At 38.7% G+C, this 25,901-nt stretch overlaps 4 protein-coding genes across 5 annotated transcripts; 2 read left to right on the forward strand and 2 right to left on the reverse strand.

Annotated features, from left to right (window-relative positions):
* Positions 1 to 317: 317 nt before the first annotated feature.
* On the forward strand, positions 318 to 2,254 carry LOC131778033 (ankyrin repeat, PH and SEC7 domain containing protein secG). Its single transcript, XM_059094412.2, has one exon. It carries the CDS (start codon positions 726 to 728, stop codon positions 1,797 to 1,799), a length of 1,074 nt encoding a protein of 357 aa, XP_058950395.2. The 5' UTR covers positions 318 to 725; the 3' UTR covers positions 1,800 to 2,254.
* Positions 2,255 to 2,537: 283 nt separating this feature from the next.
* LOC131778058 (protein LEG1 homolog) lies at positions 2,538 to 6,189 on the reverse strand. The gene is made up of 3 exons (XM_059094451.2): positions 6,109 to 6,189; positions 3,424 to 4,152; positions 2,538 to 3,018 (listed from the first exon to the last, which is right to left on the reverse strand). The coding sequence occupies exons 2-3, from the start codon at positions 4,106 to 4,108 to the stop codon at positions 2,597 to 2,599; spliced, it is 1,107 nt and encodes a 368-aa protein (XP_058950434.2). The 5' UTR covers positions 4,109 to 4,152; positions 6,109 to 6,189; the 3' UTR covers positions 2,538 to 2,596.
* Positions 6,190 to 7,320: 1,131 nt separating this feature from the next.
* Positions 7,321 to 12,879, forward strand: LOC131778050 (potassium channel subfamily K member 9). Of its 2 annotated transcripts, none has more exons than XM_059094439.2 (3): positions 7,321 to 7,471; positions 11,130 to 11,452; positions 11,572 to 12,879. In XM_059094439.2, the coding sequence occupies exons 1-3, from the start codon at positions 7,467 to 7,469 to the stop codon at positions 12,234 to 12,236; spliced, it is 993 nt and encodes a 330-aa protein (XP_058950422.2). In that variant the 5' UTR covers positions 7,321 to 7,466; the 3' UTR covers positions 12,237 to 12,879. The 2 variants fall into 2 exon arrangements, with proteins under 2 accessions (XP_058950422.2, XP_058950423.2); XM_059094440.2 differs by lacking the exon at positions 7,321 to 7,471 and adding an exon at positions 9,446 to 9,583.
* A 429-nt stretch (positions 12,880 to 13,308) lies between these two features.
* Positions 13,309 to 25,369, reverse strand: LOC131777985 (kinesin-like protein KIF2A). Its single transcript, XM_059094357.2, has 28 exons — positions 25,174 to 25,369; positions 23,874 to 23,968; positions 23,431 to 23,535; positions 23,295 to 23,349; positions 22,594 to 22,692; positions 22,356 to 22,422; positions 22,115 to 22,207; positions 21,912 to 21,960; positions 21,406 to 21,460; positions 21,193 to 21,248; positions 21,001 to 21,059; positions 20,642 to 20,689; positions 20,007 to 20,097; positions 19,437 to 19,500; positions 18,870 to 18,961; positions 18,717 to 18,782; positions 18,076 to 18,152; positions 17,625 to 17,699; positions 17,199 to 17,263; positions 16,900 to 16,988; positions 16,733 to 16,798; positions 16,536 to 16,580; positions 15,965 to 16,032; positions 15,683 to 15,833; positions 15,437 to 15,541; positions 14,982 to 15,057; positions 14,581 to 14,643; positions 13,309 to 14,127 (listed from the first exon to the last, which is right to left on the reverse strand). The coding sequence occupies exons 1-28, from the start codon at positions 25,229 to 25,231 to the stop codon at positions 14,048 to 14,050; spliced, it is 2,112 nt and encodes a 703-aa protein (XP_058950340.2). The 5' UTR covers positions 25,232 to 25,369; the 3' UTR covers positions 13,309 to 14,047.
* Between the last annotated feature and the right edge of the window lie 532 nt (positions 25,370 to 25,901).

A 25,901-nucleotide genomic window follows, 5' to 3' on the forward strand; every position in this document is an offset into this window, starting at 1 on the left:
CTTAAAAATGCAAACACTAACTTCTGTTCTTCAGGATAATTTGAGTTGTGAGATCGTTCATGTTGTTGAAGAATTCACGGACCAGTGTGTAATAAACAGAAGCGTTCAGGAGTCTTATAAATAAGCTAACATGTGTTATCAACTTTCAAACTTGGTTGGCATTAACGTCAGAAATATTCTAAAACACAATGTTTACGACTTCTTGGTTATAAAAAATGCAATTTTTAGCCCAAGGCAAAGATTGATAACTTATTGTTGTCTGAAAATTGAGCCTAAGGATATCATTACTTTATTGAATTCCACTGATGTGTGTCGTGCGGACGTGTCTAAGTTCAAAGCTCTCATAATCCAGCGCTTTCAAACACTTGTTTATCATTGCTTTTCGCCGACAGCTCGTTAGAAAGCGATTAATGAAAGAGTGTGGTTCCCGGGGGACTTGTGAATAAGATGATCAATATATATTTGTCTGTTGTCATATTAAACAAAGGTCTCACTTGTTTGCCTCTTCGATCGTTGTTTATTCCAGCATCTACGACTTCGTGCGGGGTCTTTTATATTTCTAAACGAATTTGGATATTGGCGACGTACTCGAAACAGATGAAGGCCGTGTTTTAAGACAGCAAGAGTGGAAACAGTTTGTCAGCTGTGGAACATTGCTTTGTCAGCTTGGGATCAGAGAGGACATTTGATTTGCACCTCTTTGTTTACTTGCGTGGATAAGAGAGATGTCGTCTTCTTGTCTAAACCAAGCCGTGTGTTCTGGAAGACTTCACCAGATTCGTTTGCTTTTGGATATCGGTGTTAAACCAACCATAGTTGATAATGAGGGTCGTACGCCTCTTATGATGGCGGCATGCGGTCCTAAGGATTCCTTAGCGACTCGAATTGCTCGTCTTCTGTTATTCCGGGGAGCTCAGGTGGAAGCCGTTGACAACCAAGGAAGGACTGCTTTGTCATACGCCTGCCAACATGGACATTGTAAGCTCGTTAAACTTCTCGTAGACGACGACTGCGATATTAATTTGGCCGACAAGGATGGCAATACCCCCCTGATGTACGCGGCTATGTCGGGCAGTGTGCCCACATTGCGTGAAGTGTTAAATGTCGTGTTAAAATACAGACTTAGTGTGGATTTGAGAAACAGGAAGGGCTTTTCTGCTTATTTGTTAGCGGCCAAAATGGCCAACGGCGAATGCGCGCGGATCCTAAAAACCGAAGCGAATGCGTCGGTTGATGCGCGGGACACGGAATTTTTCTTAAACGGCAAAGAGTGGGCCAAGAAGGTCCGACGAAACTTGGAAAAAGAGAAACTTGAGAAGTCCGTGCAGATGAAAACTCAGCGACCTCGTCCGCAGACTTCGCTGGAACTCGGTTGCGTGGACAAAGTTGTGATTACACCGCGCAATTCGCGGACACTTTCGCGACTAACAACCTATAGTGAGCCCGCGGTGACTAGAAAAATTGGCGTAGTGGAAAAGTGGGCGGTAATTCATAAGGACCTTGAGCGTGATAGTGAAGGGGAGATTACACGTTTTAAAAGTGCCTCGTCAACGTCTTACAGTAGCAGACGGAGTACCATTCCTCCAGTAGCGCGCACACTCACGCCAGATCTACACGCCATATTTAATCAGTACGTGATAGTTGACAATAGGCCAGCGGTCACCGTAGCTGATCGCAGGCCACCCTACGGCTCGTCTTCACGAAAGATAAACGAATTACCTGCGAGACTTTTGATGAGAGAGGCTAGAAATTCTCGAGTAGGCGCCATGACCCGCAAAAAATTTTCCATAGCCAGATAAAAAGGACAGGTTTTCGTCGTTCGATATGATCTGTAAGTATGAAAAAAATAAAGGTAGTGTGTGGGGGGACACAGCCATCATAAAAGGCGTTACACGAAATTGAAAACGCTTGTGATATAGACGTGCTGCTTGGTGGAAATGGATGGCGAGTTAAGAAGTCGTATAGAACGAAAAATATGCGCATGGCGTGTTATAAACAGTTGACCTCTTTTGAGTAATGGGCGCAAGTTGACTCTTCACGCTCCTCCTCTCGCATGTAAATCACCTTCCGCACCCGCCCCGCTGGATTGAAAATCGCAGGCACAGAAATCAAACCTATCCGAGCCTTCGAATGACTCATTGGAGACGTTTGCATTTCTAGCTTTGATGTGTGATTCATGTTTTCAGAGACCTGACATTAGGCATATAAATATAAGAGTAATTTTCGATGGTTTGCTGGCTATCATCGTGTAATAAAAAGAGTGTATGTGTTTAATAACGAGGTTTTTCATCGCAAATTAAGCATACAACGATCGAGTTTTCTTACGGCCGACGTTACATACGCAGTGGAGCTTGCCACATGTGTTGCGTGACAAGTTGTTTTGGATGAAGGTGTTGCGTGACTATCTAACAAAATGTCGTGGGGGTCTGCGTGACAATTGCCCAATGGTCTCCTGACTCCTGACCTCACCTAATAGAGGCAATCTTTAAAGTATGAGGTCAAGAAAACAGACATAAAAAAACCTTGGAGACTCTTGATGAAGTTCATCCAATTTTATTTATCATTTTAATAGCCATAGATTATTACATTAAAAAACTCAGATTTCACAAGGGTAGATGAACATAACGTTAAGAAGCTCGAATATCTTTCGAGCAATGATCCAAGGGTCGTCTTCTACGCTCTCCAAAATGCTCCTTCCTACAGCGCGCCCCTCGGGGGAGCACATGGCCCTTTGCCAGACCTTCAGTAATAGCCCGTTAGTGTCAACATTTGTACTGTGAAAGAGGTTGATGACCAAAAGGACACGATTTTGCGCTGCTGTAAAATCTGGGATGAAAGGGACTTTGTCGCTGGGCTCCAGGATTCGCGGCGGCAGTGCAGTCTGTTGGTCAGCAGTTTCGTTGAAATTTGTTTGGAAGTAAGTCGCTGCAATGAATTCTACAAGTAGGGCCCAGCCAACTCCAAATTTTCTTTCAGGTAAGGACAGAAGGTTGGCCTCTTCAGTGAAGAGTGGTTGTGCTAAAAGAGGAGAACATGCACTAATGAAAGCTATTATTACACCATAACAGCTAATTATAACAAAGCAAATATTAGAAAGAGCCAATGAGACCTCAAAGTGAAAACGAGGCTTGACGCACATTCAGGAAAACGTGAGTGAATAAATTACGATTGCTTTTAACTTTGTGATTCGCTGAGAGAGTGACGCGAGTTTTCTAGACCAATCACAGAGCGAAGTAAAGCTAAACCAATTCAATTCTAATGCTCAAGTGAAAATTGCTCAGTTGGGAAAAAAAATTAGGCTACTTTCTCTCCGAATCAACAAATTGAATAACTAAATCAATAAAAGACGAAAGCAGTCTAGATTGTAAAATGAATGAATATAAAAAAAAGCCAAGATTTTTAGCCTAATTTAAAGAATTTTACCCGTCAATATCGATGTAGTGTGCGCCTTCCACATAAGGGCGATCGTTACGTCATGGTTATCATCTTCAGAACCACCTTTAACTCGCGTAAAGAACTCAGCCCAATGTTTAATAACTTCAGAGTGTTTTTCCGTGCACTCTTCAATACTTGTACAGAACTTATCTTTGACCACGTCGCTTACATCAGCTGGCTTGGAAATATACACAGGATATTTCAAAGGAGGAAACAGCCCAGCTTTCAAGGCGCCTAAGAACGGTAGGACAGAGAGGTAATAATTCATATCAGCCCACCAGCTGTTTGGAGAGACACAGGGGGAGCCAGTGCAACGACTCTGGCCAACTGCCATATCATTTAGACGTCCAGTGGACATTTGCCATCCGAACTGGAGCGGAAGTCCCCAAAGAAGGTTCCCTGTGTTGTTATACCCCCAGGAATTGAAGTACCCTTGGGTATACTGCTCCATCAATTTGAAAATTCCCATTCTCTGTAGATACAACCATGGGTTGATGATAGTCATGGTTTCGCCGGCTATTTTCCCAACTGGATAATCTTCGAAGGAGCTGGGCGCTTCAAACCAACCGGGCGGATAATGTCGAACGAGCACATCAGTTTGGGATGACACAGGATTGGATAAGCGGCTTATTATCGCGCAGATAACCACGGCTATGCAGGTCATGTGATTCATGTTTTTCTACCAAAATTACCAAATCTTAAGTAGATGATACAAATCTGCGAAGGAAAATTAAAGATATTTTATTTACAAGAAAGAGCAAAATTTTCACCTAAATTAATAAACAGCGGTCTCTAAGTGTCCATTGGTCTTTAAGAATATGACAACCGGAAACCATATGTGCACGTTCATCGCAAATTTTCGTGGGAAAATTTATTTTTAATTTCGTGTAATTTTCTGATGAAAGCAACCAAGCATTGTGCGTAAATTCAACGACGATAAACGCGTCTTTTAAAACTATAAAATCAACAATATCCGTTACAATTAACAACATGCAAACCGTCCTGCCAATTTTTCGTTTTCTGGAAAAAAAAAGCCATCCTGATGATGGGAACATAAAAATGCAAATTACACATCGATCGCAAACTTGATTCGTGCAGCTTTAGAAGAGTAAATATAACTTTTCTTTTGGTCAGGTTTGTAGCCAGATATCACAATTTTACTTACGAACGGTCCTTTATATAATTACAGGACCATCTGTTTCCGGCGACTTAGCAATTACCATGAATGTTATAAAACGTTGTTCTTTTCATGATCGCTCATGATAAGAACAAATAAATTAGAGTTATGTTGTAATTTACATTTTTTTTTTGGCGCATCACACATGTAATTATTTTTACTGTTATGTCCATAACTGGTTTCATTAATTGTGTTCTAAACTTGAGTTTTGTCTAGGGAGAAGCTCTTAGCCATGTTCTAAATTGAAAGGTTCATTTTCCTTTCACTTATAAGAGGATTTCCCGAAAAAAAACTGAAAAAAAAATGTTTCACGGTAGACCCTCTCCTTATACGTTTCATACGTTCCTATCCACTCTTGTCTCCCCTCCCCCCTTCCAGTTGAAGGTGGCATCAATTTCTTTATTTAAAGTTATGTTCGTGTGGAAGGTGACTCAGCTGACTATACGAAGATACACTTTCCTTTTTCGAGCGTGACCACAGGCAGTCCAAGCTTCAGCTGTGAGATCATGATCTTGCAAAACAAGAGTTATAGTGAAATTATAAGAGTTTGCATGGCATATTTACGACCGCTCTTAGGAATAAAAAATTACATTCAAACTCTCAATGAAAATACTGCACCTTTTTTACACAGTGCATCGCTTGTTATCGACCGCTTACTATGTTAAAAAAGAACCCATATTAGCGAGTTATCCATTTCTAAGTTTACTACGTACATATGAGACTGGCCTCTCTTATGTACGTGGTAAACCTAGAAATGGATAACTCACCAAAATGGGTTCTTTTCGTCATAGTAAGCGGTCAGATAACAAGCGATGCACTGTAGAAGTGAAGTGAGGTATTTTAATTGAGAATTTGAATGAATTTTTTTTCCTAAGAGCGGTTGTAAATGTTCCCATACAAACTCTTGTAATTTTCTCAAGATGACTACCTCACAGCTGGAGCTTGGCCGTCTGTAGCGTGACATGCAGGTGATCAGATCCGCAATTAAAACATGACGAAACATTGTAAAACTTAACTTGCAACCGGTTAGTACTTATTACGCTAAATAATTGTTCAAATAAATATGATTTTCCTGCATTTTCTCGAATAAATCTCTTTATTTAGATTATATTTAGATGCTGTTATGGGATTGATAATCCTTTTCGCTGCTATCACAGGTCAAGCAATTTATGACTTTATCAGGCTTGGCTCGGCTAACATCCGTATGATATCATTATGAAACTCTGCGGAAATGTTCGAAGTTCCGATTGTATGTATTGTAATTGAAAGGGGTCAGACAAATTCGTAATTTCAGTATGAGGAAATGATGGATTTTGATTTTAAGTATTAATTTTAAATTTCAAATTTTAATTTTGACGAACGGATTTTAGCCACATTCGCAAAGGCCAGTCACGCAAGTCCTCTGATCCCTTGAGAAAATTTAGACTAAACCTCATCACGGTCAAAACTACAGCACTAGAATGTTAACAGATAATTTTGCTTTAAGATCAACTTGCCTTTCTCTTGAGAATAAACTTTAAACACTTCCCAAAGCCGGTTTGGCAAACAGGGTGGCACTCGTCAGTGATACACCAAGAAAATGTGATCCCTTGGGCACACCCGCGTAGGGGCTGGTTACCATAGTTTGAGGTAGATGTCATAACCTCGTTTTCAAGTTTGAGAATAAGCTCCTTACAGAACTACTCTCTTCAGACCACCACAGATGAACAAACACAAATAAACAAACAAAGAAACAAACATTACCGACCTTGGTGTTTTTGTTTTTTTAGTTTTAAACTTTTGCTCGACTTTTAGCGTGTTGAACGCTCATTTTCGTGTGGCGAACTGAGAGTGAAACGCCTTACTTCTAACTTTGCGACCTTATTTTTATTATCGTAGTGGCAACGGAAATGCAGCTATGTGCGATCTGGAGCTTGTAGATTATTGAAGCGAGATTAACGCCGGGCTTACAATGGGAACTTCCTGTTAGTTCCGGTCTTTTAGGATTTTCATCTCCATTTCGAGCTCTTGACACGACTGCAATGAGTGTCTAGTAGTTGGCACGCTTTGACCCTAAATAAGTGATAGACAACCCTCCACTTAAACTCCCAGGTGTGACAAAGAGAGAATTTCTCCTTACAATATCAATACAAAATCAAGCAGACAAGTGATGAGAAAAAGAAAAATATCAACTAGGGGATTATTAGTTGATTCAATACCAAATCCTCCCAACTGACACTATAAGAATTGTATGGCAGATAGTAAGGAGAATTACTAATGAGATCTTGGGTTTAATGAGTTAACATAATAAACAGAAATCTTGTATTTCATTTCCGATAAGTAACTTGAAAGTTCGCCCTTTCCCCCGGACAAGGTTGCAAGTATTTTGATTGTGAGCATTTTTTTAACACCAGGCAACATTGAAACGCAGAAGAGGGAGAGATACTGGTGAGGGTTATAAAAAAAAACAAAAACAAAAAAAAGTAGCAGAAGACTCCGCCTCTCATTGTAGTCTCGTCCCTTGAGAGACTGTTTTCTCTCCCGCTATCTCGCTCCCGTCCGGTCTTATGTCTTTGAGTGTCATCAAGCTGAATTTTAATAACCTCAAATCAGATTATTCGCTAAGTTACGGCTGGGGTCGGCGAGCTGTCTTTGATCTTGTCGTTTATTTAACCAATAAGTCGTCATAAAACAACCCAGGCTGTTAGCTATGTCTAGCACTCATTGCAAGATATCATCTAACATGAGAGTTTGAGCGACGCGCGGGCAGAATAAGCAGACATTCGCCTATATCGAGCGTAAAAAGTTGATTCAAAACGCTGACAGTGGTTGTGTCAAGATAGTTTTGTTGTTTGCTGTACTGCTGTATATTTGAATGAGGTAAGTGAACTCCTTCGTATTTCTCGAACAATGCTCGTTTCTCTGGGGTCGTTTCAAAATTCGTGTTCACTTAAACATTGGCTTTTGTTTCATAGCACGCAATAATCGATGTAAGCGTGTACCAAACTAAAAATTTACTGTTTTTGTTCCAAAATTCAAATTTACAAGTGGCCATTGTCTCGTCATTTCAAGCTGTACAATTTACCGTGTAACAAATACAAAATCAGTTCGAAATAAAATGTTACTGCAACATTTTTGCTAAAATAAAATCTTCTACTGTTTTTCCGGCTCAGCCAAGATTAAAAATTGGCTAGTTTGTGGACCAAGTTTGGAAAAACAGTTTCTCTTTAGTAGGTAAAATATGAAATATAATTTGAATTCTAGACTTGGGTGCATTGAAACGTAGTTTGCTTTTATTGCTTGAATCGTCTGTTCTGTGAATGATTAACTTGAGCGCGCACGCGAGTTATGAAAAAAAGCGGTCCCAAGACCAAATTTCGGTTGGATTATCTTAAGCCAAAAAGTTTCAAACTCTTCTGATTTTCGACAAAGTTTTTCTCATCACTGTAAGATTAAAATGACACTGTATGAATTAAAATCACACTCTGATGTTGTGTCAACGACAGATGGTAAAATTTAAAACAAAGGCAAAAATATTAAGTTTAAGGTTTTTGAAAAAAAATAACTGTAGCGATTATAATCGATCTATGAATTTAAGTGTTGAATATCAAACTCAGATGCGTACCATATTTTTCAAAGGGTCGAAACGTTTTCGATTCAAATTTTAATTTTTGCGGAAGTGAAAGTTACAGTTTTCTCTGGAGAAGTATATAATTTAAACTGTGCGTGTTTTTAAAATCGACCTTTCCAAAAATCACTTTTTCTTCGACACTTTTGTAGCTCTATGTCTGATAAATTGTCGATCTGTCTTTCAAAAACGACAGGCTAATGATGAATGTAAAATACGCGTTTCTGTTAAAAACAATTGGAAAACATAAATTACTAATAAAGCGTTGAGATCTATAGGTTAATCATTCAGTATTTCACATCGGACATTTGGCTGAAAAATCGACGGTGTTTGTTTGGGGAAACACCATGCAGATTGGTTATGATACAAATGGCAAAAATCCAAGTTAATTTACATCAAAGCCTTGTGACAAAGACTTTTTTCCCTGTGGCTTAGGTTGAGCTGTTCATTTGCAAAGACCTGATAAAGAGCGTTTTGATCTTTCAAAAATACTCTTGTGTTGACAGGTGTGTTTACAAAAGTTCTGCCTCTTCCTTTAAGTTGCTTGTTACCTCAAATGACAAATGATTGGCGGGATTCATTTGACGGTTGAAATAAGAACACGCTTTCAATTGAAGCCAGAACATTTTCTAAGGCAAAATGAACTCGCTGAGTACTAAAGGAGGAAAGTTACATCCTAATTAAATCCTATCCTTTTTTTAAAACAAATTTTAGTAAATAAAAAAAAGCCGTGTTTGGAAAGTTCAATTGTCCTCACCCACAAGACAAATGTTATGTCACGGACCTTTGAGAGAGTGTTCTTTGTAAAAGAATTCATAAAACAAGATTGATTTTCTAAATTTCGGTGCAATAGTTTGAGACGAAATGAGGTCAGATGTTTATGTGAAAATGTATTTTCCCGGAGTTGCTTGTTGCCATATAGAAATGACAAAGATGCATGCATGGTTCAGCGAAGGGTGATAAATTATAAACTCCGCTTTTGAATGAAGAAAGGCTACTATACAATCACATATTAGAATCCGAGTACCAAGAAAATTTTTTAGAATCCTTGGTGATATCAGGCACACTGCGGACTTTTCAATTTCGCGGTTCCGATGCGCAACCGAGTGAGATTCAGAAAACCTGTTGGAAGACATCTGCCCCAAATGAAACAGTTGTAAACACAGTCATTTGCATACAAGATTTCAAAACAGTAGCAATCTGTTCACCTGCTCATTATCTGAGTTGTCATTAAGGGCGAAAAAACACGCGAAGGATATGTAAACTTAATAGGAAACGCATATTGTCGAGAGGATACATTGAAAACTCGGCCAACCTGCTCTGTAAGGTAGTTTTGACTCTTTTAGTCGCGGGGATTCATTAAGGTAGGTTAAAAAATTAAATTTTTTTTGTAATGACGCCGAGCTTTGTAAAGACGATTTATTAGGTATTCAGAAATATATGTGCTCTGCGTACTCAGGAATAGATCGTGAAAATAATAGCAGATTTGATCTGTAAGACAACCTTGAGGTGTTTTTAACTCACCAACCGGTGAGTTTTTATATATATTTTCTCAAAATACTACGCCGTAACCCGGTCAAAGAAGCTGGCATAATATTTCAAAATTTACCAAATGTGCGAAGTTGTGCAACATATACAGACATCTTTGCGACGTTAATGTCCTTGCGAAACATCCTAGCAAACTGAAGATTTAGATATATGAAAATTCACATATTTGCACTGCGGTGGAAAGATGAAATTAGAAGATCCTCGCAGCTAAGAACACTACTGAAACTAGTAGTTGTAAGTAGGACCTGAAAAAAATTTCAGGCCCGTACGGGATTTGAACCCATGACCTCTGCGATACCGGTGCAGCGCTCTACCAATTGAGCTAACAAGCCAACTGGGAGCTGGTCAATGATATATTTGCAGTGATTTGCAGTGCAAATATGTGAATTTTCATATATCTAAATCTTCATTCACTCGGATGTTTATTTGTACCCAATTCATAGACCAGCTCCCAGTTGGCTTGTTAGCTCAATTGGTAGAGCGCTGCACCGGTATCGCAGAGGTCATGGGTTCAAATCCCGTACGGGCCTGAAATTTTTTTTTTTTTTTTTTTTTCAGGTCCTACTTACAACTACTAGTTTCAGTAGTGTTCTTAGCTGCGAGGATCTTCTAATTTCATCTTTCCACCGCAGTGCAAATATGTGAATTTTCATATATCTAAATCTTCATTCACTCGGATGTTTATTTGTACCCAATTCATTGACCAGCTCCCAGTTGGCTTGTTAGCTCAATTGGTAGAGCGCTGCACCGGTATCGCAGAGGTCATGGGTTCAAATCCCGTACGGGCCTGAAATTTTTTTCAGGTCCTACTTACAACTACTAGTTTCAGTAGTGTTCTTAGCTGCGAGGATCTTCTAATTTCATCCTAGCAAACTTCCAGCCTTTTACCCGCTTGCAATGGTCTTGTTCATCATAAAACTCACGAATTTAATTTCAGTTTAGTCAGAGCTGATCCCAAGCTGACGGTTGTAGAAGTTGAGTTGATCTTCTTTGTGGCGTCGAATGCGACAACAACTATATGTAGCAATTTGTATTTACTTCGTATCTGCATAGAGTTCGCATTCGACATCACTTAGGTGTTCAATGTTTTTTTTTCGCCTCAGCTCTGAAGGCAACGATCAACAGAGCTATCTTGGTTTTTCTCTCCCGCCAAGCTAACGGTAGAAAATCAGACATTGACAACAAATTGACAAAGGGAGATGGGGACGAGAGGCCAGCAAAAGTTTGGGGGGTGGGGGTAGTATGAGGTTGCTTTGTCTCGTCGTCCCTTTTGGTGACGAGTAAGAAAGATCATCAGCCCCACGGGAACCTTCCTCACTACCTAGGGGGTTTTCGTCATTCATTATATCGTTTTATTTTCAGATATTCCACTATGTCCAGATGTTCAAAAGCTACTCGTCAGTTGTTGAGAACAACATCGTTTTGGGTGCTCTGCTTTCTTCTGCTAGCATCCCTTGGAGCCCTTTTGTTCTCCGAGGTGGAGCGTCCCAGCGCTATGAGCAGATTGAAATCCAAAGACGAAAAACTCGCAAGTCTTCAAAACGAAATGAAAACCGAATACAACATGACCCATGAAGAATTTGCAAGGTTCGTTAATTTATCCAGTGAGGCTCTAAGTCTGGATGGGCCTGCGTGGAATTATCTTGACGGGCTGCGGTACACCTTCGAGACGCTAACAACAATAGGTAAGCACAACTTATGTGTCCACGTTTGGTTCTTTTGTGTTTTAACTTACGTACGAACGAACGAAGAACGGAAAAACGGTCAGAACCTTTTCACTAATTTTTTTTGTGAAACCTTTTAGGTTATGGAGCCATTTCTCCTTCCACCAGACTGGGCCAGGCATTGTGTATAGTCTTTGCAATTCTGGGAATTCCTGTTACAATCCTGGCATTCAAATCTGTTGGTGAGCTTATCAGCCTCGGGATCAGTTCTACCATCGCATTTGTTGAAACGAAATGCTGCAGAAAAGAACCGACTCATGTTGAAGCAAAGTGTACGGTCGCCACATGCTTGCTAATGATGATAATGCTACTTTTAGGAGCCATAATGCAATCGAATTTTGATGATTGGTCATATCTGGAAGCGTGTTACTTTTGGGTCATTACCTTTACAACCATCGGATACGGCGATTACATCGCAGGATCCGAAACCCGCAAAAAGGGCACCGGAAATCCAAAAACCAAAGTTATTAAGTCTTTAAACGTAGCGTTTCACATTGCCTGGACCACGATCGGCCTATGCGTGTTTTCTAGCCTGCTTAACGCCGCAGCCACGTTTATCGAGAAACGAACGCTCGCTAAACGGAGATGCGGGAAGCGCAGGTGCTGCTGTTGTGCTGGCCAACAAGAATCGGATTCTGAAAAAGGTGACACACTGGAAAAATACACCTACCAACCTAGTGCCAATGGTCGTGCGCGTGACAAGATTCAAAGTCGAGAAGACTACAACTGCATGACTTATGTATAACACGTTAATTAAACTACTTCCCTACACCAAGGGTCTCCGTTCCATTTGACCAGTGTTTCGTCAAGCCTGCGCATTAAATAAAAAGCTAGAAAATTAGAAGAGACGGGAATGATTGGCGCGTGAAGGCAATTTTTTGAGCTGCGCACGTCTTCAGAAGAAAATATGGCCTGATGATTTAAAGCGTTTCTGTTCCCTCGTCTAAGGCGAAAAAGTGTATTAGGAAAAGGCTTGAGTTTTCTTGAATTAAGTTTCGTGGTCGAGGTGAGGTGAACTTCAGAAGGGAAGGTCTGCGCAGGGCTATAAGAGGAGCCAAAGTTTATTTCTACAGCAACTTCCCTGTGGGACAGTCTTCTTCTGTGGATTGCCATCGCTTAGCATTTTAGAACAAATTTAAGGTACCGGGTGCCCAGATAGCGACTACTTCAGCCACCAGAACTTATCCCAACGTCTATTGTACTCATGAGTCTACTCCACCAGGGCGGGAAGCTGATCCATTGTAGCTTAACTTTCCTTCATTTCGCTGTGTCCTCCTGACAATTTATCAGTACTTATCTATACTTGTTTGTGGGGAGTCACTTTTTCGCATTTGATCACATGCACATGTAAAATGCCTGTTACAAACAATACTTATTATATTAAAAATTTTAACACTAAATATTATAAATAATAAAATAAACATTATGAATATTTAAGTGTCTTTCTCTGAAACTAGACAAGACGAAGGCGGTCAGTGGTCGATCCCGGGCTTTTTGAGCGAGAGTCCAGTCCAGCGCGTCTACTGCAAGGCAACCGCGCCTTCCTTTACGCACGCTCTTTGATTACTACAAAATGTTACCTCTCATTGTTATTAACAAAATACAAGGAGGAAAATAAAAAAGCGCGTGTCTGAAATAGGGACTCTACATAAAGGAACGCCATTCAGAAAAAGCCATACCACAAAACAAATGGTTTTTATCTGTTGATCTTTTTATGCGGAAAGTTTATTTGAGCTTGAGTTTAAACGCATCGATTGTTGCCGATCAGAAAGGCAGTAATTTGGAAGTGTTTCATTCTCCGGGACTTTTAAAATTCTAAGGCAAAGATTGAGACATATGTCTGCTCTTAGGGGTTTATTCATTTTTCTCTCTCACACAGAACAACATGCTGAGTGCAAGGTATTCAGTTTTAAACGCGAGTGAAGAGACGGTATGTTCACATACTGAAACAGTTCTCGTTCCGTGAAATAAGAATCAAACAGTGATCTAACATTTGTACAAACGCATTTTAAAATAATATAGTACATCGAACATCAGAGATAATTATTTTAATTGAGTGACGTCAATAATAATCCTGAATTGTATTGGCCTTGCTTTCTTCGCTCCGTGATTGGTCGAGGCATTTTCTCAATAACCTCTCCACCAATCATATGCAGTTTTCCCGCACTTCAGGCAGGGAGTTTCCATTGGCTCCTTGAAACATTTTCTTCGGCTCTGATTGGCTGCATTGATACCTCTATTTGAGATTTACCGACATTCAATCAAAATACGCTATGGTCGACTATCTGTTGTCCTATCACTCGTTAAAAAGCAATTTCTCTCAAAGATTCCATGCAATAAATAAATATACAATTCCACTAGCAAAAAACACCTATTACATCGTCGACCTTCCACACTTCTTGAACTGTGCAATAAATCTTTTAAATACTGTTCCCTTCGATAAAATTTGAATGGGACAACATCGTCATAACATGACATATTCCTTCGCCGTCTCTGCTTGGTAGGGCTCGCATAGCTCCCTACCCCACCGGGGGTATCCAGGTATTTTTACTTCTCTTAATAACCTGGTAGTTTTCTAATATTCCTGCTCGCCATTTCTTCCTCTTCGAGTTGCTTTCTAAACTTGTTGACTTTTTCTGAAGGAGAATAGAACAAGTTTTTTCATGACAAGAAGAAAAAACATATTTCTCTATTTCTTTACCGAGCTCAACATTTACCATCTCTCTTATTCTGTTAACAAACATGAGGCTTTCGACATCGCTGATCCCAGCAGTATGCTGGGCGCGTGTCATGTATGAACTTCGTAATAGGCCTTACTCGCCATAGAGTCTCTGCAGTTCCGTGGTAGAGTATCGGAGCGCGGAATCGGAAGTTCTTAGGTTCCATACCTCATGGCGACTCAGAATTTTTTTCTCCGTCTCACGCTCGTTACGACACAAAAAACATCTTTCTCTGAGAACTGTACATGACCATAAAACACCAGAAGTATCTTCTTTAAAAAGCTGAAAATTTAGCGGAATTCCCACGCGGGCACGTTAAAAGGAAAAATAAATGTCCTTGGAGCAGTACAGGATAGATAAGGTTTTTACCTCGTAACTGCGTGAATTTTTCGATCTTCTGGGACAGCAGCTCATCCAATCGGCGCACGTAGTCTGAGAAATCAAAGAAGTTTCAAATCTTTTAGGATCGTTGAGTGATTTAAGTTTCAATTAACATCAGGGTTAAAAGTTAAAACAAATTCATGAAAACCAAAACTACCACAATTCACAGAGTAAATATTAATAATATTAGTAAATAGACAGATTAATAAGTATAAAGCTGGATAGATAGAAAGTTAGATAGAGAGAGAGACAGATGGATAGGTAGATAGATAGATAGGTAGACAGATAGATAAATTGATAGATTGATTGGTAGATAAATAGAAAGATCGATACCAAGATGATAAACAGACAGACAGGTAGATAGATGGACAGTCTGGGTGTTGACTTACCTTCCATGTTGTAGTCGACATCCATATCTACTCTTTCGATCAACTTGTCTTCTTCTTGTAAAAGCATTTTGGTTTCCTAGTTATGGACAGAACTACATTCAACAAACTTTACGGTCATAAGTTTTCCTTACCTACAAACGCTCTTAGCTTTAGCGAAGAGTAACATTACTTGGCACTAGGGGCGTAAGAGGCTTGGAAGGAGATTCTCCGTTGCCCTCCCTTTTAGGAAATAACATTTTTTCAACACAATAATATACATTTTTGTTCAAGAGTCGAAAAGGCACGAATCTGAAGAGTCGTCGGCGTTGCATCAACAAGAGCCCACTGGTAACAAGGTAGAGCAGCGGTTTGCGCCATTTCATGCGAGGTGCGCAGAAATTCCTAACGATGAACCCCCCTACCCCTCCTTGAAAAATATTGACCACCCTCTGGAAACTTCGTTCGTTCCCTCTTACCTCGATGTTTTTCCTGTGGTCGTCCACTAACTTATCCTCTGCATCTTGCAGCTGAGATACTGCCTCGTGGAACGTGTAAAGCTCTTGCGACTGCTCACCAGAGCCCTGGAAAATAGAAAACCCTTCAAACCTTTAACTTGCAGTTTCTTGTGAGCTTTGAATTAAGCAAACTTTGAACTAAAAATCACACATTCAAGCGAAAAGCACTCAAATCATCTCCAAGAGGATTTTACAACGAGCACTTACGCTGTGATTGCAAAGAAGAGCAAGATCCACATTGTTAAGGTGTCTCCCATCAGAGAGGGCCGACACGTCTTCAGCGCTCGTGTCATCTTGTCCACCATCGGCAGGTGCTGCTTTCTTCTTCGCATTACTCTCTGGACCAAGCTCTTTGACTCTGAAGAGTTGAAAACCATAAAATTAATATGTGGATTTAACGTGAATAAACGCAGCTGTCATATAGCGATGTTTTATTTTATTAAAAAGAAGAAATAAGACTATGGGCGGAGAATAATCGTCATAGCTGACCTGTCTGCGTAACGCAAAGTATTCAGTGTATGTTCACAGCAGCTCATGCCAGGGGAAATCATTGCGATCTATAAATAGGAATAAATAAGATTGTTAAAGGTTCAAAGGTTTAGCTTCTGTGGAGGGGTCAGATGTTGTATGGGTCAATAAATAATAATTATTACAACAATAATAATAATAATAGGAACAGCAATTTTTTTAAAAATTTCAATGATAATTTTTTCAATAGGTAGTTCTTGCAATAAAAACTGTCTTGTCAATAACTGATAACTATTTTCATTTCTAAAATTCTACATAAAAGATAATTTTTTATAAAATATTACACTAACAATATTGATAATAAAAATGATGTGATAATAATAATAACAATGACAATAATTATATAAACAATTACAATAATAATACTAATATTAATAACAATTTTGAGATTTTTTAAAACTTAAACGATAATTTATCTTAATAGGTAGTTCTTGAATATTAAATACATACTATAAAAAACTGATTTGTTAATAACTAATAATAACAATTTTCATCGTTACAATTCTACAAAACAATAAAGAATAATTCATACCATACAAGTCTTTGATTTTTCACCAATGAAGGAATCTCTCAGAACCTGTTGGAACAGGACAACAACAATTTTTATCAACCTGGCACCAATAGCTATACAGATACTAGAAAGGATATGTCGTTTAACTGATGTCGATTGACTGATTTTCTGTCTATCTGTGGCTTTTTCAAAATTTTTGTTTCATTCTTTCCTTTTACCTGTGTAAGTTTGCTGGCTCTAAAAGGAAGATGTGCTCCTTTGCGTCCAAGAGCTCGAATACATTCCTTTAAATACGACAAAGATGAACAGGAGGTTATCGTAAATCGTCAATTTGTAAAGAAAATTTTTTCAAAGTAGGCAAACTTAACCATGATTAGACACCAACCTTCAGAGCTAGTAAACTCTTGTTAATTTCCGCGCCTTCGAGACGCGTTTGCCGATCAGCGGTTGATGTGTCCGCTCCTCGTTCATTTCCTGAAAAATAGAAATAGACAACATGAAAGTTAAGTCTTCCAAAAACACCAAAATAACAACAACAACAACCACAACAAAAACAACAAATACAAAAACCAACAACAACGAAAGAGCTAAGATGCAAAGTAATCTGAATAAAAAGAGTTTCGAACCAAAAAGGCAAACCGCAAAAAAAAAAATGTGTCCAGTTGAGATAACAACTTTAACTACCTGCTAAGTCAATCAGTGAGAATTTTCCATAGAGTTGGCCTCCACCACCATCTTTCCTGTACCCTCTACAGGTTAAACAATATATCAGTAAGACATGAACCTAGCAATGACCTGGCTCATTATAGGCAGTCTCTCCGCGGCTCAGTGTTAGAGCATCGGAATGCGGAATCCGAAATTCCGGGCTTCGATTATTCAAGGGCCGTTGCTCAAAGGTAACTTCACGGGCCTGAAGCTTTTTTAAAGAATTTAAATCTACGAACGGATTTAAGCTCACAAGATCAGTTAAAAAAATATCTCGACCTTGAATATAAACAAGATAAAAAAGAGGTTTTCCTAGACACGGGCCCCAGATGACCAAATGACCCAAGATGGCGATGAACAAACAAGCAATGAAGAGAAGAGAGTCTTTATGTAATGGTAACTAACCTCTTTCTTAAAATAATCTGAAAGACAGCGTGAGAACGGGACGAGTTTTGATTGGCTGACGTTTGCCCAGATGTTCTGTATAAAATAAACAGAGAAATAAATAAATATATATATATAGCCAAACCACTAACTTATACAAGTACATAATAAAATTTTAAGCCATTTAAAAAGTATGTCAATAGGTAGGTAAATTTTTTTTAAAGAAAACATGGAACCATCCGAAATCAGACGGATCCGTGCGAAATCGGAACGATCTTTTCGGAATCTCGAGCGGTAGCCGTCCGAAATCAAACGAAATAGTCGGAGGTCGAACGAAACCTTCCGAAATGACACAAAACCGACCAAGATCGGATGGATCTACCCGAAATCAAACAGTATCGTCTGGAATCAGACGGAAGGGTCCAAAATAACACGGAATCAGACGAATCATAGACAAGGAGTCTTTCCTAACCTGAGTTTGTTACCAAGCTCTATAAGTTTCAGTGTATCTTGTACAGAATTTACAATCTTTTCCTCCAGCTCACAGACCTGATTTAGAAAATAAAAAACGTTGTGAAATATTGACTTCAAGATTATTCAAGGCCTGTAGATTGAAAACAGAAACGACATGCAAAACAGACTTCCATGCAAAAGTGTGCTTTGTACCGAATAGCTACCTAAACTCAAATAATCACAATTTATAATACTGTTTATTAAAAACTGGATCATTGGACAATGCAATTCGAGAGTTTTCACTGGCTTAGCCATCATGGGTTATGAGCCATTATACCATGCGGGCGCATGTAGACGAGTTAAACGGAAATTAAAATATAACACTCTGTTTGTTCTAACAAAAGTAAAGTTGGGAAGATTTATCTTTAGTTTGGGGCGTTTTTAATGAAACCATAATTTAAACGCGCGCTTGTTGGATATGAGATGATTATAGCTATCTATTATCTCATATCCAACGCGCACTCGTGGAATAATTGTTAAATAAACAATGGCAGATCATAACTGTTGTTGAGATTTTGTTCAGGGGGAATGGGTGAGAGAAGGACTTACTACGGAGGAGGGAGGGGGAGGGGAATTAACATTTATTATTTCACACTGTACCTGAACTTGCTGATTGCCGTCCTCCAAAACTCTCAACCTCTTCCGCTTGTTGAGTAAATCGAAAACCTTCAAGCGCATAAAGAGAGACCATTAATAAATTAATTTAATGACCCGCTCTCCCACAACAACAATACAAGTTGTAACGAGTTTTACCTTGCTGCCGTAGATCTCAAAATAACTTGCTGAAATAACAAGATCCTTGTTTTTGTGTTTGGGAGCTTTGCTCAATTTGAACACATCAGTAGCTGCAAGGAAACAGAAAGAAAAGCGTAACTCAACAAGGTGAGACGTGGGGAAAATTACATTTTCGTATACTATCACTGAGCAGATTTCAATTAAATGTTGAAAGTATACCGGGTTCTTATTACGTTTGCTTCAATGTGCTCTGATTGTTCTAGAAAATTCGCACCACCTTTCCCAACCAATCAGGTGTAAAGATAAAACCAACCACAGCCTTGTCTCTCACGTTTTCCCGCGCTTCAGGCATTGTTTTCCCTCCAAAAATGACTTCTCATTGGCTGCTTGCAATATTTTTTTTACTGTTCCTATTGGCTGTTGTGCCTACGTTGTTTTGATCCTATGACACCGAATCGAAAAACACTCTCTCTGAACCTCGGGAGTACAAAGCAAAAAATTTGCACTCTCCCACCTTTAAGCTGAGCGAAGGTTATTTCGACTCTATCAAAACAAAAAAAAAATAGAAAGAAAAACACGACAAACCTGCCAAAGCATAAATTCCTTTGGTACAATCCTGTTGTTTCCCAGTAAAAGTACCACCCATGGTCTGAAAAAAAAAAAAAAAAAGTTTCAAAATTAAGAATCGTGTCTACTTCTTTCTTACAAGAAACGTGTAGTGATAAAAATCTCCCTCGTTTGTCGCTCTACCTCATCTATCGCGCTTTTTTACCATTTTTCTCTGTTTTACTAACTGTGCGTCTGAAACTGCCTGGTACAAAGTGCGCCACTTAAAAATCCCAAATACTTTAATATTACACCAAGTGCATTTGACGAATACCCCATAACCCTCATTAATTTGCCACAATCTCAAGTGGTAGAAATGTTCATTCATTTAGCGGGTTTCGCAGCGTTTAACACGAGAGACAAGTCTGAAGTCAAATGGTCTTGATCTTAGGTCAGTAACAAGACGTTTATACACAGATTTTGGGTGTAAAATACTATAAATCATAACTTTGTCCCTCCAGGGAGCTTCGTTGATATTTTCAGCAGCTTATATTACTTGGATGTTCAATCGACATTTAGAGAAAGAATGTGATACACTGTAAAACATACGTGAGTTTTTCCGCTGCCTGTCTGGCCGTATGCAAAACAAGTCGCCATTCCTTGGTTAAATATCGTGTCCACAAGCGGCTTGGCTGTGTATCTGGGAATACAACGGGCATTGGATGGGTTAAAGATAAGATTTAGAAGGCTTTTAGGCCTTGATATAGCGGTATGACCATTAAATTTTCGACCAAGATCTCTACATTCTCATGCATGAAGTACCTTCATAGGTATTGCTATTCTTCGTGAAAAGATTTCAAATCTGTACAAACGAAAAAGGTTATAAATACAACCGTAATCCGGAGGTTTAATTTTGATGAATTACGATTACAAAGTTAAGTAGATAGAGCGCTTTTCGATGAAATGTTGTAAAATCAAAACCAAACTTATCGCAAGGACCAATACATGATCAGTAGAAAGTTCCATAACATTAAGAACCAATAAGAACTCAAAGTAAAACCCAGTAAACCGCCCAAAGCGCGGGAAAAAGCGGGGGACCAAGTCGGGATTGGTTTTAGTTTTGCACCTGATTGGTTGAGAGAGCGGCGCATTTTTTTTAGACCAATCACTGAGCGGGGTAAAGCTAAACCAATCCAATCTCGGATTACCTACGATACTCCATTTAAAATTGCTCTAAGACTTACCTGTATACCAATTCATTATTCGCATTTTCGTCAAAAGCGTAATCAAACCTATGGAAATATAAATCAACAACGATATCACAGTTTAAAAGAAGGAATCTGTTCTGTCATAGGCATAGGGAGACAAATGCGAGACAAAATCAGCCGGTAAAGGGAGGAAGTATTTGTGAAAATAAATAGTTGGGAAGACTGTCCTTTAAAACACACAATTTGATAGCTCAATGAGACCAACAGTAAACATCGAAAAACGAATGTGAAAGACAGAGTTCTCATTAAACGTTTGAGAAGTTGAGTGAATTAATAGATGGAAAAAAAATTCATAACTGTTCTGAACACAGAACAACAACAACAAAAACATTTACCAGAATTTGTGATTCTCCAGGTATTTTGTGAGGTCAACTTTCAGTTTTGGTTCATGAACCTTACAAAAGAAAAAAAAAGCATTAAATCAAGGTAAAAAGGAGACATGTTCCTGCCGAGAACTGAGTCAGTGCATGTACTACAATTCACAAACATAATTTAGCTCACAATTAAACAAGTGTGCATACACTTACCACACAATAATCACCCTTAGGTACAATGATAACATCAATTTCCTTTTTGGTGAGTTCTAAACAAACATAAAAATTGTAAATAATCTGACTGCAATGATATTGAGCCAAGCTTTTTCATTCTAATAAAAGACTCCTAATCATTATTAAACCATTCTGTGGTGCCCTGTATTCAAGACTTCATCTGTATTGATGAACCCTGACAGTGTCTGTTACCTTTCTTTGACAGAGGCCGTTTGCGGACACAAACACAAATCTGATGGTCCATCACCTGTTTGAAAAAAAAAAAAACAAAAAAAAACACAGACGACATGAAGTTTTTCTATTTCCTATTTTCTCATTTTCCTGTGTTAGAAATAAAATCCTAGCACACACTAACTAGGCAGCCATTACTGACTAACTTCCAAGACACTGACTTTTTTCAAAGTATTTGAAAATAACCTCTATCTCCAAGAAGTGATTAACATATAAATTCTCTCTACAGTATCCATACATTTTCTGGCAAACAGGTAATGAGAATAATCAAAGCTATCAGGGGGAGGTTGCTATCTCAGTTGATCCATCACCCAATTCTTACATCTAATTTACAAGGAAATTTATAGCAGCTAAAGGGGAGAATGAACAATCAGATTTTGGTAGTTAAATGGTTAAAATTCATCATCATCCTTTGACCACTTGGAATAAAGACAAAGAAAATTAATTAACAATTTCAAAAAACCTACCGGGTCTGACATTGTTAGTCCTTTAAAATCTAAATCACTTTGATATTCCCTATTGATTTAAAAAAAAATAGAGGCTCTTCATTAGTCATTACGTGATCCATTGTCTATGTGAAAAAAGTAATTGACTGTGTAAGAGAAAATTTAAAAAAAAAAAATTTTTTTTTCAAAAAAAGAGAAAAAATTAAAATTGACAGTTAAGACACCTTATCATTTGTATAAATTCCCAATTAGGATTTCCAGGATCCACCTCTTGCTGAAGTCGAAGTTTCATTTCTCTTTGCTCTTGTTGTTGCGCTCTGAACACAAAGCAAATTCAAAATTCAAATTATCATAAATATTCAGTATCCAAAGATTTTTCCTCCGGTAAGTGCTGACCAAATTCTTGACTCTCATTTCACTAATCATGCATTTTTAATTCTTTTGGTTCCCAAGAACTTTGCCTACCTTCTTTCCTCTCTGTTCTTTTTCAATCTCTCTATCTCTTTAACACAATTGGAGCGTCTCCTGTTCACTGGAAAAATTCAAGCAGGTACATTTCTCAATAACTGTTTGTTGAGAGGTGTGCTTCAAAAATCTTTCTACAGGAGCACACTCTTTGTACATGTATAGTGCCTTCGAAATTTTTGCGCTGGAAACCAAACAAACAAACAGTGACAACAAAACAAAAAGGTGCCTTCTGTACCTGGATAAGACTCAGCACTATCTTTCTGTGCTACTTCCATCTGAGAACCTCCATCATCATCATTAGCAAGATTAAGAGCCATAGGACGTTCAACTTTGGCTAAAAAAAGAAAGAAAAAGATTCAGTGAACTCGGCACTCAATACAATATGTCCACAATGTGAAGTTAACATGGGCTTCCTTTCCGACAAGAAATGTTGCCATTGCTCATGTACCCATATCCCCATGTCCTTTTGGACCCCTCTCCCCCATGCTCCCCTGTTCCCTAACTCCCCCTTCTGTTTCGTCCTTATTCCCTACCCCTCCATTCCCATGGCCCCTGTTCCCCTCCCCCTTCATTTCCTTCTGTTCCCCAGCTTGTCAGATTTTGCTTCAATGTGCTGTACACTCCTAGGTGGAAAAGAGTGCAGTGAGAGCAAATTGTCTTGCCCAAGAACACAACACAATGACTTAGCCAAGTCTACAATGTGCCCCTCTACATCCAGAGTGTGGCACCCTTGATGCTAAGCCTACCAGACACTAGCGTCAGTGTGCTGACACTGCCACTTTGTCTCTTATTTCAACTTCAGCTCAATGAAGAAAATGAAAGTCTTTTGATGGATAAGAACAAGTCTTAACAGAGTAACAGGACACCAATGGGATCATTACCCTCTCACTAACATTGTTGCATCAATTATTACTAAATTTCAAAACAAACAATAACCTGATTGTGGATGGACTTTGGGTGAAGGAGCACTATGATTTTCATTCCTTGCATTCTAAAAAAGAAAGAAAGGTATTTTCACCCATGAATAACAAAATAAGATAATTCGACAAAGGAAAACTTTTTCCATTCCTACCTTGTTACTGGGTGTGGTTGATATCCGTTTGTTGGATGGAGTGGGCTTTGGTTTGGGTTGAACAACAAGCGTTGGGTTCAGAGCAAAAATCTGGTCAATTTCAATCTGTATTAAAGAAAAAAAATGGCACACTGCTTTGAAAAACTCATGCTTTCTTTTGATATGACAGTCTGTAAACAGAAGGAAAATGAAAAATCTCTGTCACATGATCCACGATTATATTAACCCTTTAACTCCCAGAAGTGATCAACATAAAACTTCTCCCTACAATATCCATACATTCTTCAGCAAACAGGTGACAAGAATATTAAAACTTATCAGGTAGAAGCTGCTGTCTTGATCTAGCATTAAGTTCTCATGAATAATTTACAAGGAAATGTGTAGCAGCTACATGGGAGAATTAACAATCAGATCTTGGGAGTTAAAGGGTTAACTGTTTTCACCTCTTTTCCTTTTGTTTCTCCATTTTCATACCACTCAACAGTCACACTTTTGGTGTCCAGGTTGATGCCACTTATCATGGATGAATGGACACGGCCTAGAAGAAAAAGATAACTTATCACATGAAGGCACTGGCCATTAGTCTGTTAGCTTGATGGATTTGGAGTTTCTTAATTTCCAGAATGTTCAACTTTACCACTCTGCTTGACCTAAGTTGTTTCAAAGCACATCACAATCTGACCTTCTTGTTGTGCTTTTTCAATAGCTAACTTGTTAGATACCCACCAGCTGGGATGTTTAACTAATTATCATCATTCATCTAATTTTTATATCTAAAATTTATATAAATTTTTGTCTCCACAATTGGCACAAGGGTGCTTAATACAAAAAAATGTACCATCCCCAGTTTTATTCTTATTTTTTAAAATGAATCTACTACTAAAACAATTCCAACTTTTTTTCTCAAAATCGGGATATTTGCATAAAAAATCAACATATTTTTTCCCAGTTACACTCTGAAAGAAAAACGCGTCGATGAATGCAATGTATACAAGTGTTAAAAAATCTACGTATTTTTAAAATGACTAGCGATTTTGCCAATAGAAACTAAACAAAGAAATGAATAAAAACAGGCTAAAATATTTATTTATCTTACTTTGAATCAACTACTATAATTAGATACATAAGCTAAATTGTACACGCTGGGCAGTTCGGTACTTCGACAAAGATACACAAACAGATCAGACTTAAATTCCTGGGAGACACCACGGGAGAACATTGATAACGCTGTTAGACGACTGAAGCGTTGTTTGAATTAATAATCACAATATTTGAATTATTGCAAGTGTAAATAATCGATGAACACCTCTCTTATTGATATCTTGGCTAAAATGTACACCTGGGCAACCGTATTTTAGTCCTAAATTTCATAAAAAAATTAACATAGCATAAGGAAGCAGATCTTTGAATAGGAGAGCAAATTTTGCAGAAAAATTATTATTATGAAACGAGGCGTTACCAGGGAAAATATTAAGAGTTTGAGTTATTTACACGCGAAATAAGGACCGGTTCGCCGTTGACAAATAAATGCGATCGATCATCCAAGGTTACTAAAATTTTAAACTCGCTCGCGGGTAACTGAATGTCGTAGAGAAACACTACACAAGTAAAATCTCTTTGTAGCAGATTTAGTGAAAGAGAAAAAAAGGATGTAGAAACGAGTCAAAATAGGCTGAGTCTGTATCAAGGCCAAAAAGTTGTCGTCAACTGCGGACAACACTTAGTTACTACTTTATCACGTACCATCAGTCCGTTGAATGTCGACTTTAATCCCCACCATAAGTTTACCGAACTTGTCCATTGCAGCAGTTGTTTACAGTTTCCCGCAAAAGTACGATCCTTAGAGTTGGGATCTGCAGAGATCAAGTGGCTCATTCGGTTCTGTATTTCAGATTTTCCGCTCAAAATCCTCTCCGCCAGCGCAGACACAAAAATTTACATTTGCAAGAAACGATTAGGCCCGCAATCAAACAGCGGTGGCACGTAACCGTGATGAATGTTGTATAATAAGTACCATACCGTCCTCAAGAATATTTGGGACAAGTGGCTCAACAGGGAAAGTTCAGTTACAAAAGTGATTCTTTTCGACAGGTCGCCCAAACCTGAGCCTCGACTGGATAGAGGGAAATAGAAATGAGATTGTAGTGAGAGGAAATCGTATTGTAGACACGCTGGAATTAGCAGACACTACTAAAACTCAGACCAAACGTTCGAAGACCCTTTTCAAAAGCGCTCGCAAAATTTACGTACTTGGTTGGAGAGAGGGAAGCGAAGGACTGCATGTCGACAAAAAAATGTTAGACTACGGCTTTTTGTGCTGAGGTGTCGCGGTTTTTTGTCAAAACTGTAGTATAGGTTTCGGGAACACAAGAAAACTTCTGTTTGAGTATCGTGACATTCTCCGGTGACACAGATCGTAATCAATCAAACAACGAACAATAAAACAACACCGAACTGAATGAGTCACTCCC

Source organism: Pocillopora verrucosa, chromosome 12, assembly GCF_036669915.1.
Source record: "Pocillopora verrucosa isolate sample1 chromosome 12, ASM3666991v2, whole genome shotgun sequence".
NCBI classification, from domain to species: domain Eukaryota; kingdom Metazoa; phylum Cnidaria; class Anthozoa; order Scleractinia; family Pocilloporidae; genus Pocillopora; species Pocillopora verrucosa.

What these genes read in the sequence shown, in the direction of transcription:
- LOC131778033 (XM_059094412.2), top strand. Translation starts at nt 726, where the DNA reads ATGTCGTCTTCTTGTCTAAACCAAGCCGTGTGTTCTGGAAGACTTCAC.
- LOC131778058 (XM_059094451.2), bottom strand. Translation starts at nt 4,108, where the DNA reads ATGAATCACATGACCTGCATAGCCGTGGTTATCTGCGCGATAATAAGC. An exon ending in CACTACATCGATATTGACGG is followed by an intron (nt 3,019 to 3,423) that starts GTAAAATTCTTT and finishes CTCCTCTTTTAG; the next exon opens with CACAACCACTCTTCACTGAA.
- LOC131778050 (XM_059094439.2), top strand. An exon ending in CGAGACGCTAACAACAATAG is followed by an intron (nt 11,453 to 11,571) that starts GTAAGCACAACT and finishes GAAACCTTTTAG; the next exon opens with GTTATGGAGCCATTTCTCCT.
- LOC131777985 (XM_059094357.2), bottom strand. Translation starts at nt 25,231, where the DNA reads ATGGACAAGTTCGGTAAACTTATGGTGGGGATTAAAGTCGACATTCAA. An exon ending in CAGGCAGCGGAAAAACTCAC is followed by an intron (nt 19,501 to 20,006) that starts GTATGTTTTACA and finishes TTTTTTTTTCAG; the next exon opens with ACCATGGGTGGTACTTTTAC. An exon ending in CTCTTCTTTGCAATCACAGC is followed by an intron (nt 15,542 to 15,682) that starts GTAAGTGCTCGT and finishes TCTATTTTCCAG; the next exon opens with GGCTCTGGTGAGCAGTCGCA.